The sequence below is a fragment of the Misgurnus anguillicaudatus genome, chromosome 8 (assembly GCF_027580225.2).
Source record: "Misgurnus anguillicaudatus chromosome 8, ASM2758022v2, whole genome shotgun sequence".
In the NCBI taxonomy this organism is placed as follows: domain Eukaryota; kingdom Metazoa; phylum Chordata; class Actinopteri; order Cypriniformes; family Cobitidae; genus Misgurnus; species Misgurnus anguillicaudatus.
The window spans coordinates 10,794,139-10,815,309 of record NC_073344.2 but is presented as its reverse complement, the minus strand read 5'-3'; the positions used below and the strand labels follow the sequence as shown (position 1 = coordinate 10,815,309).

Here is a 21,171-nt window from a genome sequence, read left to right as displayed (position 1 = left end):
TATAAGAGAGTGAGAAATGCTGGGCGAGAGAGCGAGCAAGAGAAAGATATCAGGGTGCTGGCGTCAGGCCCCAGCTAATCGTCTCATTATTTATGTTTGAAGACATGCATATCCCCAGAGTATGCTTGCACTCGCATTGGAAACACAATCAAGGACAAAACACCTACTGGCTGCTCGGTCATTGCAATGGTAGATTGTTTTCCTAGATCAGTTTATCAGGGCCTGGGCTCGGCACTGAGAGATGAGCTATTTGACTTTCCTTATGGGAATTGAATGATGGAAGCATACAGAGATATCCGTGTTAAGTCGTATATCACGACTGACAGGAGCGATGATGATGATATGATTCAATATTTCACTGTAAAAATCTGCTTTGAATAAATAAGAAATGCCCTCCGCTGACCAATTAGCTCTAATTTTAGGTCTGGAAAGTTTCTCAAAGTCCTAAATGACTCCTGCAGTGAGTACTAATGAGCATGTTTATATCAGATAACTGTGAGCATGAAGATGTGTTTGATCAGCACAACTAATGAGGTGCAGCCTGAGATCTCAATTTTCCGCAAGTTTGTCCTGAATTGAAAATCAGGTTAAGAGCACAATATAAACACATCTGGTTTGTCGAGAGTATTACTACTGAAAATACTGTATTGAAAAATGATAATTTATTGAAACTATCAGACAGTGTAATACAGTATTTGATTGTCCATGTTTGCATAGTAATGACCAACCTGATTTTACAGGAAAACAGAAATATAAACAACACACTAAATGTGTTGTCCAAGAATCCACCCATCTCTGTGTTATAATTGAAATAGGGTGACCATACGTGCCATTCTTCCCGGACGCATCCCGTCCAGGATTTTGTGTTCGTCTCCCAGAAGTCGTATTTGTCGACCGCATACGTCATAGAGGATTATTTTTATTATTATTACAGAAAAGCAACCGTTACATTTTAAGGTAAGAATGAAACTACGATTGTATATCTTATGTTTTTAACTGAATGGTGTATGCGGTCAACAAATACGACTTCCGGAAGACGCACCGAAATCCTGGACCGGATGCGTCCGGGAAGAATGGCATGTATGGTCACCCTAATTGAAACAACACATTTTGTGTTACTTTTGACACAACTTGTGTTATATTTTAACACAAAATGACACATAATGTGTTAAAATTACACATAATGTGTTAAAGGTAGGGTATCACATTTGGAAAAATGCTAACGGTAGCCGACTAGCAATGAAATCACGATCCCACCCTCCTTTTTAAATCGCCATCCAAAGTCATGCCTCTTTCAAAACACATGAACACGCACAGATCAGACGTCCACATCTCATGTCTCATTCACCAGTGAAAAAATAACTTTGCTGTACCAAGTTAATAACATTACAAAAATAACCAACATAAACAACTGGTTTACATCAGAATTAGTTGAAGCACACTTTCGGTTGTGTAGACGTAGTAACTATATTGTTGCTCTAATCCGTAAACGAAGACAAATTTCATAAGCAACACAATGTTTCATCAGAGTAAAATATCTGAAACCATCTCAACACAAACATATTGCATACCTTCCTTACCAAAATAAACTTTTTCTCTTTCAGACCCTTTGCCTCCTGCAGCTGTTTGCATCTCGTGGTAAAGCAGTAAAGTTACCGATGTTAATTTTGGTTTTTGCTCTTTGCTGATCCAGGCAGCTTTTGCTGTTGTTGTTATAAAAGATGTCTTTCGTTTTGTGGCTCCTGTGCAGGTTGTCAATTCAGCAGAAAATTTTGCCATTCTCCCTCTGTTTACAGACGGGAGGTGAGGGCACGTGAACGTGCCAATGACGTATGGTGTCTGCGTGAACAGTTTGCGCAGTGGCATTCAAATTACGCTTACGGATGAGGGACAAAAAAGGCAACGTCCGTTCGGACAGAGATCTATGATTGGTTTAACATTTTTTGGTCCTACGCCTTTCACAGATGACATAAATTTTTACAAATACATTTAAAACAACTAAACATAGTGATTGCTTTCAGGATGTGAGAAGACTTTTAACCAGCATAAATAAAAATGTTTCTGGATCAAATGAGATACCCTGCCTTTAAACTCATCAGATCACATAATTAAATGGAAAATGAATAGAAAACATGGATCTGTTCAAATTAAATATTAAGTAAACATGCGTCAGTACAGCTAGCTTTTCCTAAATGTGATTTTTTTATTTATTTAAATTCAGTCAGTAAAGCAAGTTACTGTCATCACAGTGGTACGAGTTGGTAGTGTTTTCACTATAACACATCTCATTAACACATCTCAGTTTACCAGTAACCAAAGTAATTTACAGTGATGCCAGGTTGAGTCTTTTTGGGTCGCACGTCACCAGTCACTATTATCTCCACTTCGCATACCTTTACAGCTTGTTATACTCATGTTGTTGACATGCAGCTCTTGCTCTCAGGTGTTGTTGTTGTGTGTGTTAGGGAATGTAAATGCTACATACGCCATCGCGTCCCTATATCATTTATATCGCAAAATGAAATTTTTATCATGTAAAAAATTATACCAGTACCATGGATTGTATGATATGCAATTGCAATGCAAAAATGTGTTCTTTTTAAATGTCTGCAACCAACAACTTTTTAACTGGACATAATAGAAACTTTTAAAGTATAATATTATTTCTATATACACATATAAAATGTAAACATCAAATCAATTACATGACTTAATGATTAAATTAATTTATACTTCAAACTGTAAAATTTTGTGGTTTTAAATCCTTGACACCTCAAAACCTTGATATACCTTAAAACCGGTAATCGGCCCATGTCTAGTAAAACATAAACTTCACAAATGGAAGTAAGTGTAAAGTAATGCATAGTCTGCTCTCGACTCAGTAGACAGAGAAACTGTGAAATTAAAAACTTGTTTTATATTAACAGGTTCTGAATGAGAAGGGATAACACGGTATAGCTTTTGATAGATTTTCCTACGGCTTTTTGAATGACTAGGTGGACTATGGACCGTGATGTCACTGCCTGCAAGAAGCCTGACAAATCTCCAAATTTATCCTGCGTAAATGCAGTTTTCTGCGTAGCTGGTTTATTGATTTGCATGAAAACAGGTTTCTGTAACAAGCTGATTTTTTGATAGATATCTACTTATTCTGGGCATGTAAACGCACTCATTGAAGTGATTAAAAATACATATCGGATAAGACGGCAAACTCCAAGCCTTACTAAACACGGATTAAAATTGTCATATAAATAAACATATTGAAGGTAGCTCTAAAAACATTTAACCAACCTATTGGTAAAAATTTTTTTTACATTTCTTATGGATTATTATTTATTACAAAGATTAAATTGTATCTTCTATTAATTTAAAGAGAAATAATGTTGCCACATTCATTTTATATACAGTATTTGGTCATTTTTTTAAAGATTGCATAAAAAATAATCTAAATGTTTCAAAAACAATCTTGTTATAGTACAATAAAGCAGGTCTCATTTGCTGGTAGGATGACACTTTTGTTCTCCCTTTGGTTTCCGACCGTTCCTCTGGAGCATGTTTTCACTGTTGACTCCGTGTAGTTGTTAGTCTCTGTGGGGAAGCCTGGCAGGTAGTTCTTCAATATGCCTTCTCCCGCTGTGAGGCTTCAGCGTGGGCTCAGTGCTGGATTAGCCTCCAGCTCCATCTATAGCTGTCCATCAAGAACTTTGTGCTCTGACACAATGTCGATCATACTTTCTCTCACCATCCTTTCTTTCTCCTTCACTCTTTCCGTCCATTTGTCTTCCTCTGCCTCACGGTTTTTGCAGTTTTTCCCTCCTGCTGACGATAATTGTCATATTTTGTCAGCCTTATTATTTAGATGCATAAACACTTAGAAGGCTATAATCTGCTGTGGATATTGTATATAATATACAATCTCAGTACATTTTGAGTGAAGGATTATATATTTATCTGTAAAGCCAAAGAACATCAATTTCCCTAACTGATAAATATGTGATGATATGTGGAGTAATTATTTAAAAATGTTTCATGTTACGGCCAATAACGGATAAATAGGCATATTAAACATTTGCTATTTTGTGTCATTAAAAAAAAAAAAAAATATATATATATATATATATATATATATATATATATTTTAAATGGTACAGCTTAACTACAGTATCACAACATGGTACAGTATGAACCTTAAAGGTCCCGTTTTACTGTGTTTTTTGAAGCTTTGATTGTGTTTGCAGTGCACTATATAACACATGTTCATTTTTCACGTGTAAAAAAGCGCATGATTTTTTAAACAATTTAATCATTTCTATAGCGCTGTTTTCACTGTCCTCAAAACAGGCTGACGTCTTCCTTGTTCTATGAAGTCCCTTCTTCAGAAATACGTATCGAGTTCTGATTGTGTAGCTTGTTTAATGTTTTGTGATTTGATAGCAGCTTAGCTTGCCGTTAGCTGCGGGTGGAGTTTAGTCAAAAAACTGTTCTCCTGACGTCTTTAAAGCAGGAAATAGAGTGCTGTAGTCCAAACCGGACTGTAGGCTTTAAAAGAGGAATTCTTTTAAAGAAAATATATCGCCTGGCGGTAAACTTTGAGCTTTATCATTTTACAGGTATTATTTATGCTATCATAGCAACGTTACACACTAACTAGGGTTTAAAAAATGGGATCAGGAAGAACGTTACCTTTAAAAGATACCTATGAGATCTGCTATAAAAGGATCTCTGGGATGCAAAAGTTCAGGGATGTATAACCCATGCATTTTGATGATTGGTTGGATACAGTACAGTCTTATACGAGAGAAAAAGATGTGTATGTATGTATCTGAGACTTAGTAAACATAACCCTTATAATGCACATGCTACAACTGGAATATTTGAAGAGCTCTGATACTAAATGGCTTGAGGCCGGGATTAAAGTAGGCCTATATGATGAACGTATAATACGTGCTGAGTTCATTCGGTCAACAACATTATTATTTGGTGGTACAGTGAGGAAAATAAGTATTTGAACACCCTGCTATTTTGCAAGTTCTCCCACTTAGAAATCATGGAGGGGTCTGAAATTGTCATCGTAGGTGCATGTCCACTGTGAGATACATAATCAAAAAATTTTGGCCCAGTTCTCCACACAGATCTTCTCTAGATCAGTTAGGTTTCTAAGCTGTCGCTGAAGCCCTTTTCACACAGAAATTCCGTAAAATACACGTAAAATGCATCCTGGATTTTTCCAGGATAGTTAGAGTTTTTGTTTGTTCACACTGCCAAGATTACACGGCATCTGATGGTCCCGGAAAGACACGTGACATGTTGAAAGTCCCGCCCTCTCTTCTACGCAGCGTCTGAAGTTTGCATATTATATATTATTTCTCTCTCCAGAAACAACTCTGCATTTTTGTTTATGATAAGACTACAAAGGAGCGCGTGAATGCACAGTTCTATGCTGGTGAATGATCTCAGCTTCAGAGTGGATATTTGACAAGCTCCCTGATTTCTGCTTTAATACAGTTTTCAGACATTTCTCATCGTGATTGTTTATATGCATTTAAAACCCACATTTTGAGGAGCTGAACAATATATCTCGTTGGAATGACATGCGGGTATTTTCGTTTATTATAGCTCAAATGTGCACGTGACGCGATATTCTTTTATGCTGCTGAATGATCTCCGTTTCAACGCAGGAAGTAACAAGATAACTTACCTGATATCTGCTTCAGTCCAGTTTGCTGACATTTCTCGTAGTGAATGTTGTAAATCCCTCATTTTAAAGAGTTGAACCAACTTCATGTTGCCATGACACGCGTGTCCTCACTACGGCACGTGCGTCATTGTTTATGCGTCTCATATATCATTTCCTGATAACTGCTTCAATCTAGTTTGCAACATTTCTTGTGGTGAATGTTTATATGCATGTTATCTGTCGTTGTAAGGAGTTGAACCGTAACTTGTGTTGTGATGATGACGCGCGCGTCCTCACTTCGACACGCCCTTTACGGCATTCTTGTTCACACAGAGGGTTACCCGCGTATCTTACTAGGTCCTCTTTCCGGCAACGATCCCAGAAGATTAACGGAACAAGTTTTTGTTCACACAGACGCTTGTCTGGCAATTTTACGGGTATTTTCTGGGACCAGAGGTCTGTGTGAATGGGGTTTCTGAAACACCAAGTTTGAGCTCCCTCCAATGATTCTCTATTGGGTTTAGGTCTGGAGACTGTCTAGGCCACGCCAGAACCTTGATATGCTTCTTACAGAGCCACTCCTTGGTTAGCCTGGCTGTGTGCTTCGGGTCATTGTCATGTTGGAAGATCCATCCTCAACCCATCTTCAATGCTCTAACTGAGGGAAGGAGGTTGTTTCCCAAAATCTCGCAATACATGGCCCCGGTCATCCTCTCCTAAATACAGTGCAGTCGCCCCGTCCCATGTGCAGAAAAACAACCCCAAAGCATGATGCTAACACCCCCATGCTTCACAGTAGGGATGGTGTTCTTGGGATGGTACTCATCATTTTTCTTCCTCCAAACACATTTAGTGGAATTATGACCAAAGAGTTATATTTTAGTCTCAATCTGACCACATGACTTTCTCCCATGACTCCTTTGGATCATCCAAATGGTCAATGGCAAACTTAAGACGGGCCTTGACATGTGCTGGTTTAAGCAGGGGAACCTTCCATGCCATGCATGATTTCAAACCATGACGTCTTAGTGTATTACCAACGGTAACCTTGGAAACGGTGGTCCCAGCTTTTTTCAGCTCATTGAACCGGTTCTCCCGTGTAGTTCTGGGCTGATTTCTCACCTTTCTTAGGATCATTGAGACCCCACAAGGTGAGATCTTGCATGGAGCCCCAGTCTGAGGGAGATTGACAATAATGTTTAGCTTCTTCCATTTTCTAATGATTGCTCCAACAGTGGACCTTTTTTCAACAAGCTGCTTGGCAGTTTCCCCGTAGCCCTTTCCAGCCTTGTGGAGGTGTACAATTTTGTCTCTTTTGTCTTTGGACAGCTCTTTGGTTTTGGCCATGTTAAGCCCGAAATACACTGCACGATTTTTGTCCTCTTATTAGATCATTACCTTATCACACTGTGCGACATGTATTGTTTAAACTCGGGTACGAGAGGCATGTAGACTGTACAATGATGACACAGAAGCTTCGGCGGCTGCGTCACACGTTGCGCAACGTCACCAGCATGCGCTCGTGGTAAACAAATACCGGCGCGCAGGTCGTAGCAGCAAACACACTGTGCGGTGATCATGCCGAATTTCTGACACTGCCAGAAAACTATCGTAGGCTATCTTTGAACGCAAGCCCGGGAAAACGACCGTCTTTGAACCTCTCTCACTGTACGACATATGACCACCGATGGAGAGCCACGATCACAAAAATCGCGACGATAGTTTCACGATGGCAATCTTTCGTCTGGGACAGACAATTATCATGCAGTGTATCCCGGGCTTTAGTAGTTGGATTCTTACTGATTGTATGGGGTGGACAGCTGTCTTTATGCAGCTAACGACCTCAAACAGGTGCATCTAATTTAGGATAATAAATGGAGTGGAGATGGACATTTTATAAGCAGACTAACAGGTCTTTAAGTGTCAGAATTCTAGCTGATATACAGGTGTTCAAATACTTATTTGCAGCTGTATCATACAAATAAATAGTAAAAATAATAATTTTTATAATGATTTTTATGTTTTACAACTGCATCTAACTAAAAGGCATAATAAAAATTATGTGGCATGGAAATTAGCACTTATCGTCTTTTTAGTGTCAATTCAAAAGTAAATAAGCTTTTGCATAAGCATTTAAAGCTAACATAAAAGTGTACACTATATAGTCATTTGGTGTGATATCATGTACGATACAACCATAAACTCTTATTGCAAACATTTAATTCTGTTTTATTCCTTAATGAGTATTAAAGGTTATATAAGGAACATTTCATTGTATTGTGCTGAGCAGTTTTGCTATAAATGGGAGACACTAAAAGGATAGTGACAGCTTGATTTTCTCAACAACAAAAAAATCCAGCTGCGCTCATTGAACAGACTCCCTTTACATTTTTTCTGTGAAAGAAGCTTGCCTTTGTCCCTGATTACTCCCAGACAGGCGTGCTTCAATGCAGAAGTCATTCAAAATAACCTCAGATTGCACCATTATGCCGAGGACAACAGTTTTTACAGCAGGCCAGGACTTAAACTGAAACATTGTGAAAAAAATAAAGTGGATGCACAGAACGGTTTGAATTACATGATGCCGGGGGGGTCATGCATTCTTTGCTTAACCAAATATGTGCCGTCCTCATGCACTCAAGTTGCGTGAAGGTTTCTCAGATCTCTCTTTAAATTGTAAAGTTTTTCTCTTTCTACCCCTGTGTCTTTCAAAGCCTATACCCGTGCATGGGTTCTACACCCTAGCTACGCTGCACGTGCACCTTGCCAAAAATTTTTACAACGCGTCCGTTCTAAGCACTGTGATTGCATTAGATCCCCATCCTAAAATTGTTATCTTGTTTCTCTTATATTTTCTGGGGAACCTTTAAAACCTTATTCCCTGATAAATTTTAACCGCATAGTGGGGTATGGGTGGGAAGGCCATTATTATTCAATTATTGACTTAATTCGTTATATGCACTAAAGTGAACAGGGTATTTGTCTTTTGTTCTCTATTTCATGAAAAAAATGATCCTCGCCCTCCTGTGCACATTGTGGCTAACATGAAGGACGTTTCCAAATAAGGTGTCTGTGTGTGTATTTGTCTTTGACCTTGCAGAGAGTTTGGGCGCTGGAAGGTGAACAGCCTGGCTCTGGAGAGAGAGGAAAATGGCGTGGCTCTACCCCTCGATCCAGAGTTCATGCAAACCATCAGGCAGCTGGGCCGCAGACCCACCCTCAGTGCCATTACCGAGAACATCATCAGGAAATATGGCACACACTTTCTGCTTACAGCTACACTTGGAGGTACTTGATCAGAGCTGCCTGTTCATTTTAAAAGAATGTCATTTCCATAATAGATGCTAGGGGAGAGAAACAGTACTGTTTCTTTACTGCACTTTGGTGTCTTCAAATGGAAATTCTCTTTTGATCATTTAAAGTTTGTGGTAGGTGTGCTATCTCAAAGTCTGAGAAGACTTAAAGATCAACTATTTATAAGTATAAAATATTAAATTGTTTAATACTGTGAAGTTGTATTTATTATAATTAGTTATTGCAGTTTCATGAACCATCAATGAACAATACTTTTTCAGCATTTATTAATCTTACATCATCTTAAGTTACTAATACATTAAATCAAAATTTAAATGTGTTAACATTAATTAATGTACATTGAACTAACATATACATTTGTATTGGCATTTACTACCATTATTTAGCAAGGATAAAAAGGTTAAAACTTGTTGCCCCTTGTTTGTTCATGTTAGCTAATGTAAGGGTGCTTTCACACCTGCCTCATTTAGTTCGGTTGAATCGTACCAGAGTTCGATTGCTCATTTGGTGCGGTTCGTTTGGGCAGGTGAGAATGCAGCAATCAAACTCTGGTGCACATCAACAGTGGACCAAACAAGCGGGCCGAGCCCTCCTTGAAGGTTGCGATTATAATAAATGGTATCATGAGTCAACTTGATGGGTTTTAAGGAAAATCCACACACAGTTTAGTGATAATGCTAAAATGTGTATTTGTAAAACTAGAATTGTTTTCGTATTGCCACGTGATGTAGCAACTGCTCAGTGTCAGTAATCCTAAATCCAAAATACTTCCATACAACAGACGTAGAGTTTTTTTTAGCTACCAGATCACTGTCAATCTCCTCTGCATCCATCTTCGCTCTGGTATTTCCACGCTGCGCACACACAAGTGACGAGGCACACAACACATGTGCATGCCACACTTACACTGCCTTTTTTGTTTGTTTTTCTTTTTTTTTTTTAAACAGCAAGGAAAATCATCAAAGTGTTATCAGAAAGTTTGTGTTAACAAGTCCACACATTTATTTTTTTTAATATAATTGCAACATTTTGCTGTCATATAATCGCACAGGCTGACATCGCGATTGCGATGCGATTAATTGTGCAGCACTACTTGGTACGCTTTCAAACGAACTTTAGAGCGGTCCTAGAACACGATCCTAGACTGCAAAAGTACTGGGCATTTTGGACTAAACCAGCTGTCGTAGTCAGCTGCGCTGTGCATTATGGGATGAGGAAGTGTTTGTTGACAGTTTCTTTTAGCAATATTGCCACAAAATTATTGCCTCAGAAATTTGGTGCCTTCGCCATTTGCAGTGCATTAAAAAGTTGTTTTCAAGCCGCATCCGTGCTTCATTCTGTAAATGAACAGTTTGTCTAGAGTGCTGTATATAAACTACATATAACAACCACATATATAATTACAGCACGCATTCGTATGTCCATGGTGTCTGCTGTATTTTCCTCCTTTTTGTTTACTTTCGGGATTCCGTTGGAATTTCGCGCACGTTGATTCTGACCAATCGAGAAGTAGTTTAGGAAATACGTTCAAATACATGTGGCCAATGAATGATGTGGATCTTATCGTTTCAACTGGTGCGGATCAGAGCAATCAGTGTGGTGTGAAAAGGAACCAAAACTGCTAAAAAACCTACAATGTATCATGTTTTGCTTTTGGTGAGGACCAAATGAACTGAACTACAGATGTGAAAACACCCTAATTTACTAATGTTAACAAATAAACCCTATAAGTGTTACCCTACAAAAGATGGATACACATAAGGTTACAGCAGCCAATAGTATTTGGGACTCTTTGGTCCAACTTTATATTAGATATGTAGCTATTACTGTGCCATGAATGTGCACATGTATTGTTACATTATATTTACATTTTAAGTATCTGCCATGTTATTAGACTCTTGAGTATATTGTATTAAAAGCTTATTATTATGCAATTACACAGAATACACAACATACCATGAGACCATAAAATTAAATAGTACAACAAATACTATTGCACTCTGTAATGGTAAACAGGTCAGTAGTTAACTCTTTCCCCACAAGCTTTTTTCAAAACGTTGCCAGCGCCAGCATTTTATGATTTTCACAAAAGTTTAACGCCTTCCAGAAAATGTTCTTCTTTAAATATATAAATATACAATATATCAAATAAAAGAACAGACCGTTTGCTTAAAAAAAAAACTTTTCATGCTACCTTTATTTTGTTTTCTTTTTATCACCTCGCAAATATGAGTTGTTTTTTCAAAAATACAAAATTTTAGCAAAAAGCTGAGATAATTGCATTTTTCTGAAGGACTTTTGATAGAGATCAGATTCAGAGCGATCATCAAAACATACACCGGGTTTAAACTGTTTGCCTTAAGGGAATACTTACGTGTTTTATAAGTTGGGTAAGAGCGCCGCCTGGCAGATAAATGTCTTTAACTATATATCTTTAACTATATATCATTTAACATTCATAATATATGAATGTATAAGAACTATGCATCTGTTATGCAGTATATCAGGTTTGTTTATATACAACTCTCTAGAATTTTCCATTCATATTGGTCGAGTTGGTTCCGGCATCTTGTAGTCATATGTGACCCTGGACCACAAAACCAGTCATAAGGGTACATTTTCTAAAATAAATAAAAAAATAAGCTTTCAATTAATATATGGTTTGATATGATATGATATGGTCTTTAATTATGACTGGTTTTGTGGTTCAGGGTCACAAATATTTTTAATAATGACTGATAAACTATATCTTTATATACACTTTACTAGTTTTATGTCTCTCTCTTCTAGCAGAAATTGTAATCTTAAAATAATTAAATAAATATAAACAACAAATATTGTTTATGTGTTGTTAAGTACAACGTTTTTACTTAAAGCTGTATGTTTTTCATTCATTCACTCTCAGAAATAAAGGTACAAAAGTTTAATAAGGTACACCTTTGTACCCAAAGAGAACCTTAAAGGTACATATTGGCAGTTCAAAGATACATATTTGTACCTAAATGGTACATATTATGACCTTTATTAAAGGGTACTGCCCCAGTGACAGCTTTGTACCTTTATTATTGACAGTGTATGGTAAATCTAATTAATTTATGAAAGTCAAGTTCTTAATCAATTTTTATTCATTTCATCGTTTCCCTATTCCGTTTTCTGTCTATTTGTTTAGATACGTCTCCCTTCTTAACATAAACAAACCGAGCCCTTATTTTTCCAATTCCTCAACCTGTATTGTTGCCTTGCCCCTATTGCAGGTGAAGAGGCTTTGACTATATTTGTGGACAAGAGGAGGCTGAGCCGCACGACAGACCTGACTGACTCAAATGGCACGGCCGTCACTCTGGAGACCCTTCACCAGCTGGCAGCCTCCTACTTCATAGACAGAGAGAGCACTCTGAGAAAACTACACCACCTCCAGATCGCCTCCACTGCCATCAAGGTAACCCTGTGGCCTAGATGCGCACAGACCAGGGGACCTGACCCCACGTCTGAGCGCTTATTTTTGGAAGGAGCTCGGCTTTATCCATTGTTTTGCAGCTGCGTCTTTGTGAGGTACAAAGAAGGTGGGTTAATAAAAAAAAATAGAGAGACCCTGCACTTTACCCTTTCTGATTGGATCATGAGTGTTAAGCTGTGAGCCTAAAGTCTGCTTCGAGTTTACCCGAATGTTAGTGTACTTCACTTCGGTCTTAAAAAAAGTAAGAAAAATCAATGTTATATCGATTTTCTTGATTACTGTTGTATTGCGTTTGACAGGTGCCTTAAGGCACATATTCAGCTTTAAGCAAATGCCGTATGACACATCATACATCATAATCCACAGCAGGTTACCCGTAGCAAGCAATGTGTGTCAGGTCAGTGACTGTGCTCGAAACAGTAACCCAAATACTCTAATTTAAACGAGTTAAATGGCCGCTGCACAAGACACAAAGGGGAATTCACAGAAAGTTGTATAGGCAACAGCACAGTGCTACAGTATATGCAGGCATACAGGGACATAGCACTGATAATAAATAGGCGATGTAAATTGTGGGTGATTGTTAAATAAGTTGCATGTATTTGCGCTCATCTTATAATTGACCTAAAGTGCCTACAGTTTTTTTTTTGTTAATTGGTTAAATTGTTTGTCTAAAAAAAATAAACTTCAGTATATCAGTGAAATGTACAAACTGCAGCTGATTTGTAGGCACAGAAAGCAAGACACATCATTTTCTGACAGCAAGTGTCTTAGCCTAAGAGCTTGTGAGCCATGTTGATGGAAATGAGTAGACGGAGGTCCTTAAGTTGCCTTTATCCGCCCGACATTTCTGGTGATTGATGTGAAATATTCTCAGCATCAGCAGCCTTTAATTCAGCCCATGGATTTTTACCTCACGTGGATGAAGACAGATGTGAATACAAATGCTCTCTGTACCGAATTTGTGATTCAGTCCGTATTAAACATGCAGCATCGGCTCGGTAAGAGCGAAAAATAGAAGCGCTATCCACTTGGGGGAGGGGTTTAAAGAGAATATATCAAATAAATAAATATAAAGGAGCTGGTAGAATTATGTCTCGGTGTGACGAATGATCATTTCCATTTCAATAATTTCTTTGAGAGCCCATCCTATTTGTCAGCCATTTTGAATATATATGAGGTGTCGGGCTCTAATGAATAAGAGACTTATGGGGAGGATTTTCAGCACCGTCAATAATAAATGGATCTTTAACCTCCACAGCGAGGCGAGATGGTGGACAGAAAACGCAGAGAGTGCCAGTTAACATTAATCATGGCATTTAATTTTGATTTACATGAGGGAGGAGTGCGGGCTGTGGTTCATAACAATCGGGGCATGTTTCGGATTGTCTGGACGGTTGAGGCAGTCAGCTGCATTTTAATGCTGCACTGATACAGTACGTTGCCTTCAACAATCACACAATATTTCACAAGGTAATATATTCAGAAGCCTATATACGATAGTGAGTGGCCAGAATTTATAACTCTGTACACTGAGTCAAGGAGTCATTACAGCATATATTTTCTAATAAAAAAATAAATCTAAAATTCAAATTTTTTTGTGGGTGTTTGTTGACATTAAAGGGGGTGGTTCAACGGTATTTTGTGCATTCTGACTTATTAACACAGTTTAAGAGTTGTTTCCTCATGCTAAACATAGGCAAAAGGGGATCGCACACCGGCCGCGCCGCTCAGCGCCGCGCCGTTCTAAAAAAATGTAACACATTGTTTTCTATGAGTGTGCGCACACCGGCGCCGCCAGGTGGCGCCTGTCCGCGCCGTCCAGCTGTGACTCAGGAAGTTGTTCTAATCCCTGTCGCGCCACAGAGCGCCACTCACATAGTTTAACATTAAATAACATCATAAGTGTCCAACATCATTAATGATTAACATTGGCTGCTAACGTATATTTTACATTTTGAAGTAGGCGCTATCTGACGAAGCTCGCGCTATTTAATGTGCACTTCCGGTTTACAATACCTCCGAGTTCTCCTAGGCGCGACGCGACGCGGCGCTGCGCGGCGCTGAGCTGCGCGGCCGGTGTGCGATCCCCTAAAGTGTCAAACATATTGTATTTCTGTGCCGAATGCACTTCGCCAGGGTTTGTACAAGTTTCGGAAAGTTTTTTTTTATACGGGTCCAGCTGACGTTTTAGGTGTAAGCTATACGTATCACTTCTTTTTATGGGCACTTCCCCCGAAAAACCACGCCCACCCGTCAATCAGCGGAAAGGCGAGAACTAAGGACGCTTTGTTATAGGCATCACTTCACACGACAGCTTTGTTTTATATCTCAACAATGGCACGAAAGAAGAAGTGTGTTTTTGGATGTAAGGAGAAGAAAGCCAGCATTATGGAAACAATGGATATAGTTTGTTTATCTGGGGTAGCAGCAGAGTTTTGTGTGTGTGTTTGTTTAATGCTGGATTCTTTAAAAAGTCTCAACCGGGTAATGAGTTGCATGCAGTAAGAAAGACTTCTGTTTTATGTTGTTTTTGCCAGCCCTTTTAGTTTTAGTCTTAGTCTTTTGGACGAAAATGCTTTTTAGTTTTAGTCACATTTTAGTCACTTATAAACTTGAAAGTTTTAGTCAAATTTTAGTCGATGAAAACCCAAAAAGGTTTTAGTCAAGTTTAAGTAAATTTTAGTAAAAAGTTTTAGTCTTTAACAAATTACTTTAGGTTAAAAAGTGTGGTGTATTTAATACTATTAAAATGTGCATTAAGGTTGTCCCTGAGGTCTTGCCGTTGTTTTAGTTGGTGTGCCTTCTGCACACGTCATAACAAAAAACTTGAGCCTGATATACCCTCATGTTGAGTTTGTGTGTTACGCTGAGACCTCGCTTATATGTCCATAAATCATCTTGTTGTTTCCATTTATTGGCGTCACCGCCATGGTCCTTTGAACTCGCCATAGCCGCAGGTGTGTTGTTGTGTAAAATCTGGTGCACGTGCACGGCATGGTGGCAGCCGGGTGGTGGGCGTAGCCAAAACAAGGATAGGAAGCGGCAGCATTGCTGATACTTTTTAGCTAAAAATGAACAGATTTCACGCAAAATAGGCAGAAATTACATGCATTGTGAACGTCAGACTTATAATCATTTTTGTTCTGTCTCGTCTCGTCAACAAAAACTCGAAAGCATCTCGTCATGTTTTTGTCACCTTAGAGAAATTTTTAGCTAGTCATTGTCACGTTATCATCATAAAAAAAGGTGCGTCAACGAAATAATTTAGTTATCGTCATCGTTAAGGAAAACAACACTGGAAATAGGCACATAAGTGCATATTATACACAAGCACAAACATGTAGTGAATCATAAGTTATCCAGTCAGTGTTGTATAAAGTGTAGACTCGTGACTCGCTCCTCCCGCAGTTCGTAACTCCTCCTTCCGAATTTTTACGTACGTTTTTGGAAAGAATCTGTAAAGCTAATCTGTCTTTTATAAATCTGATAAAACTAAAGACTCTTTGGAGATGTGAAGGATTTATTACTGCTCTATAGGTGCTCCAGATTAACATCAAATACGCAGAAACAGCGTGTGTTATGGATGCCTTAAAAATAATATAATAAAATTTTAATTTAGCATTTATTCTGTTTTTTTAGAGCTGATTATATGATTATTTCACTTGGCTCTTGACTAAATTGCACAATTTTACTATATTAAGAAATTGTATTTTTTTTCATAACAAATAAAGGTTGGATTGTTTTCACGAATCTGCAGTCCGGTAATAAGCTTTGCCAAATCACACTTACACAAAAAAAGGTGCTAGACCGAATGAAACCACCCATGACTCACAAAAAGCTTGACAATTAATATAAAAGTGCAGCACATATGATGTTTGACCCTGAGAAAGAGGTACAGACAACAAATATCCAAAGACAGTAATTTATTGTCTTTAAATCATCTTCTTATGGGGCCTTTTCTCAGCTAATATTGAGATATATATGGGTTAATATATAATTGCATTTGGTGTTCAAAGCCATTATTTATTTCAGCTTTTCTCAATACTTTTAATTTTTTTATCCATTTGGTACCCATTTTTTTTAAGCGGCCCAACTAAGGTTAAATGCCCTGTGTTTTAAGTGACATGTAAGACTAATCTTGCATATGTTTAGAATTTAGAAGTGGGTATACCCCATGCTATCTAATAAAGAAGTGGGTATATTCTGTATACCTGCGTATACCCTGCACTACACCACACAGGCCATAACAGTATAATATTCTCTGTTTATAAGTGTTTTATTGCTAAATATTATGATTTACGGTTGTCAAAATTAGTCATTGTTAATTCTGAGTTCAATGGTAACATAATTGGTGGATGCTGCACATTGGTGGTTGTTGAGAAGAATCCCCCCTTTCACATGTAAAGCGCTTTGAATGCTGCAGAAAAGCGCCATATAAATGTAACAAATTATAATTATAAATTAAATTAATTGGCAATGACAATACGTATGAAATTTAAAAAAATATATAAACATTTTAAAAAGGTGAAGAATAATGGCTTTGGACACCAAATGTACTTCCAATTATATACTGAGCATATCATGTTATTATTTCAACATTAAATCAATTTTTATTTAGCTGTACACCCAAATGTCCTATTCGACCTTCTCATCTTTTCAGGAATAAAAACATTTTGCATGCTACGAGTACTCAAGCGGATTCTGTGGCAGAAACGTTTGAACTGTGGAAAACTTTATAAAAGATTACGGTACAGAGAAAGAGTTGGGCATTTTGCCACGGGTAGTGCTTTGACGTTTGCCTGGGTCATCAGTCAAGCATCCCGAGCACAGGCTGGGAGGCATGAAAACTCTGCCAGCACCTCAGCACCTCCCCCTGCCTCTGGCTCTCAACTGCCATAAACCAAAGCGAGAACTTCCGAATCCGGCTGTGAGAAAAGAACGCCTGGAAATCAAAAAAGAACTTCCAGCTAATGCACGCAGATGAAGCTCTTTTCTAAAGAACATGCCTTTGTGTTTCATTCTGAGATTTCACAAGCCGAAGCTGAGAGCATTAACCACTACTAGGATACCCTGCTGCTTTCAATAAAGTCCCATTTTCTGTTGAGAGGAATATAATTCCATTCTAATGCACACTTTCTTTCAATGATAAGCTTTCCCTGTAGCACACACACACATGCTGGCATGGGGGGTTGTGCTAAGCCACAAGAAAAAGTCTTTTTGTAAAAAACAGCTGCTTGAAATTCTCAAACATTGAATCAGTGTGGTGTAAAAACATGCCTCATTCCAATAGAAATATGAATATTGACTAATATGCATTGATGAAATACAGGTCTCATTCTGTTTGAGACTTTGTAAAAGCAATTTAAGTGTCAATCTTGGAAACGTTAATGACAGTTTTTATGTGTTAAAAAACTTGAATAGGAATCTTAAAATCCATTATTATTTAAATGCGCGTCTACACGGGCCCTCTCCGTGACATTTTCCACAGCTTTTGTTGGATAAATCACAGGTGGGAATTACAAAACCTTCTTTTATTCTCATTTACTATGTTGAGAAATGCAAGGCACAGCTGATATTGGTGTATTTAGGAAATAAGCGAAGCTTATGTGCCGTTATTGAACGATGCTTTGGAATACTTGATTGGTCAATTTTGTAGTCAAATATTTTTCTAAAATTACTATTACATTAGGTTTGTTTATTACATTTACGGATTTGGCAGACTTTTATTCTACAGTGCAAAGCCCCTAAAAGCAAAATCTGTCAAAAATGGGATAATAATATTAAAGAGCACCTATTTCATTGCTAAAAAAATATTTTGTGTATTTGGTATAATACAATGTATTCGCGTGGTTTATGGTTAAAAACACATTATTTTCCACGTACCGTACATTTTTGTAGCTCCAGATTTCACTCTCTTCCTGAAACCCACGGATTTGAAAAGCTCTGTGTTCCTGATTGGCCAGCTAATCTGTACATTATGATTCGCCTGAATACCTTTGACGTCAACAGGAAATGTGACGCTGCTTACCATGTTTGAAAGATTCGGCTGCTAACAGGAGTTAATTTACAGGCTGTGAGTCCAAAGCGGGAGGAATTATGATAATGTCGGTCTTGTCTACATCACCAATCACAGGAAGTAAACTGTTGCCTACAATGTGTTTGTTGTAGTCCAAGGAAAGAGATTTACGTTGGAGACGATAACTCGTGTCATTGTTTACTTTGGGGCTTGTACCTTTTGCATATCGTTAACATGTACTAATACACAATTACACACCAAAGGAATATAATGTGAATCGGACAATAGGTGCTCTTTAACCGAATGCTCTATTATATGTTCAACAAATACTTTCGCTTAAAATCTTCTAGAATGATTTACAGAATGTGACCTTACAAATACATGGTGATTTGACTTTTTAAGGATGGCATTAGTGAATAGAGAGCTAGAGCAGTGTTGTGATTCTCATTCTCGATCGTGATGCAGTACTTTCAGTTTTATGACCTGTAGGCTATAGCTTCGTTCTTTATTTTGTTTACTTCGTTCCTTGTCACTTTCACATCCTGAATTTATACTTTGAATGCATATTGCAGACCTTCTTTCTGCTTTTGTCTGAAATTAGCAAGCCAGTTCAATCTGTTGAAGTTGTTTTTCCAAAAATTATGATTTCACGATAATCAGTTCTAGTGCAGTGGGAGTGCTTTGGCTGATGTTGGATATAGCAAAAGGGGACAGGTCTTTGCGAAAAGTCAGTTGAGCTACAGGAAGGAACACCAACATATTAGTTCACCCAAGAATGACATTTTTGTCATTAATTACTCTCATGTCGTACCACACCCATAAAGACCTTTGTTCATCTTCACAAATGGATATATGAAAACCAAGAGCTTTCTGAGCCCCTATAGCAGGGCTAGTCAGCTGGTGGCCCACGGGCCAAATGCTGCCCTCCAATCATCTTTATCCAGCCCACCAGTCATCTTTGTCTGATTTAAAATCAGTGTGGTTACTTTTACCTTTCCAGTGTACATGACAAATAACAGCCGATGAACCGGAAGGAGAGTCGGAAAGGGCTGCTTTTGGTGCCAACAATCTGCTGGTGCATAACTATCAGATCCAATTTGAGCTTTGGATGCATTAAAAAATATAAACTGGGCGACTACACCGCAGGTGATACGCCAACCGACAGTCGTGTCCGGATAGTGTACAATGGAAAGGCGATTTAGCCTGTATATGAAGAGTTTGGTTCCAAAAAGTGATAAATGCCAGTTAAAAATAGTTAAAGCCAAAATCAGTATTGTATCTGTTCAGTATTCAAAAGTAAATTCTTCATTTGACGCAAAATCTGATATCGGCCATGTTATTTTGTCATCTTTTCTCTCTTTTTTTTCCAAAATGCGATTAAACCCCAGTCCTCCTTCTCTTCCTAATGCAATAAATCTGCTTAACCAATAGCAGCGCACCATTCCACGCAGTGTAAACAATAATGTCGGCGCTAAGTACTTTGAATACACAGGAAATCCTAGTTTTCCTCATCTACTTTGTACTACGTGAGCTACAAACAAAAACAAAATAGTAATTTTGATGGCATTGATAAACCTGTGGTGGTTTTCTGTGGTGGGGAAGAAAAGTAAACCATCCAAATCGAATAATTTACGCAAAAGGGCACAAGGGCAAAAGAAAAAATGCCGGCTGTTGCTTGTTCTCACACGACAGCATCAAGCTTCTGTCATGCTAAAAGATTGATCCCAGGGGATCTTATGAAAACTTTCCATTATTTTACTCAAAGTCAAGGAAAAACAAGCAGAACCAAAACATTTTACAGCTGATCGCTGTCAAAAAAGTTCAGCGACGACGTCCCAAGAATGACAGCAGCAATGACAGTGTTCTTAATATGACAAGTGTTTTGATTAATGCCATTAATGTTTATTTTTTCTAGGGTTAGGGTTAGGATACCACTAGTCAACTAAATGAATATAACATGGCAAAGATGAATGCACATTTATAAAAAAAAAACTGTCATGGATTTATTGCATTTTGCGAAAAAAATAATACGTTTTTATAATAAATCTTTGAAAATCAAATTATGGATTTGAATTTTTAATGTTATTATAACCTTAAGATGCCATGTAAAAGTTTGTAATCTTTTCACTTTCTTGGTATAGAAAACAAATTTTTACCTAAATTAGTCACAATGGATTTATTGCGTTTTTTGGAACCAAATTCTTCATATCTTTAAAATATTAAAAAAGAAAACATGAAGTGCATTTTCAGTCATTAGGAGAAGACTGACTATATGTTGTGAAAAATTTAAATGTAATAATTTATGAAAGTTAAACAGTTTAGGAAGTTTAGGGGCTCTGCATTACAGTTAGTGCTGTACAAAAGTACATGTGTTGATTATTTACACTTGGCTCTTGCAATGTTAAACTGCAATTGTTTTCAAAATATTAAAAAAGAAAATATGAGTTTTCAGTAATTAAAAGGAAGGCAAAATACTGGATACAAGAGGTGTGCATCTTTTTTTTAATATATGACCTATAACAAAATATAATTAATAATAGTTAAAAGTAAAAAATATATTAAAGGTAAAAATAGCGGTCAAAGTTTGACCCGCATCATATTTACAATTTTAAAATCTGGCCCTTGAAGAAGATTAGATGAAGACCCTTGCCCTAGAGACAACAACGCAACTCACAACTTTCATGACCCAGAAAGGCAGTAAAG

General features: G+C 37.7%; 1 protein-coding gene across 2 annotated transcripts in view; it reads left to right on the top strand.

Moving 5' to 3' along the window:
• brinp3a.1 (bone morphogenetic protein/retinoic acid inducible neural-specific 3a, tandem duplicate 1) overlaps positions 1 to 21,171 on the top strand; it is a 54,721-nt gene that overhangs the window by 8,067 nt on the left and 25,483 nt on the right. For both annotated transcript variants that reach the window (XM_055213326.2, XM_055213325.2), the window contains exons 4-5: positions 8,778 to 8,965; positions 12,247 to 12,431. In XM_055213326.2, the coding sequence (XP_055069301.1) occupies positions 8,778 to 8,965; positions 12,247 to 12,431 (373 nt within the window). The remainder of the gene's footprint in view (positions 1 to 8,777; positions 8,966 to 12,246; positions 12,432 to 21,171) is intronic.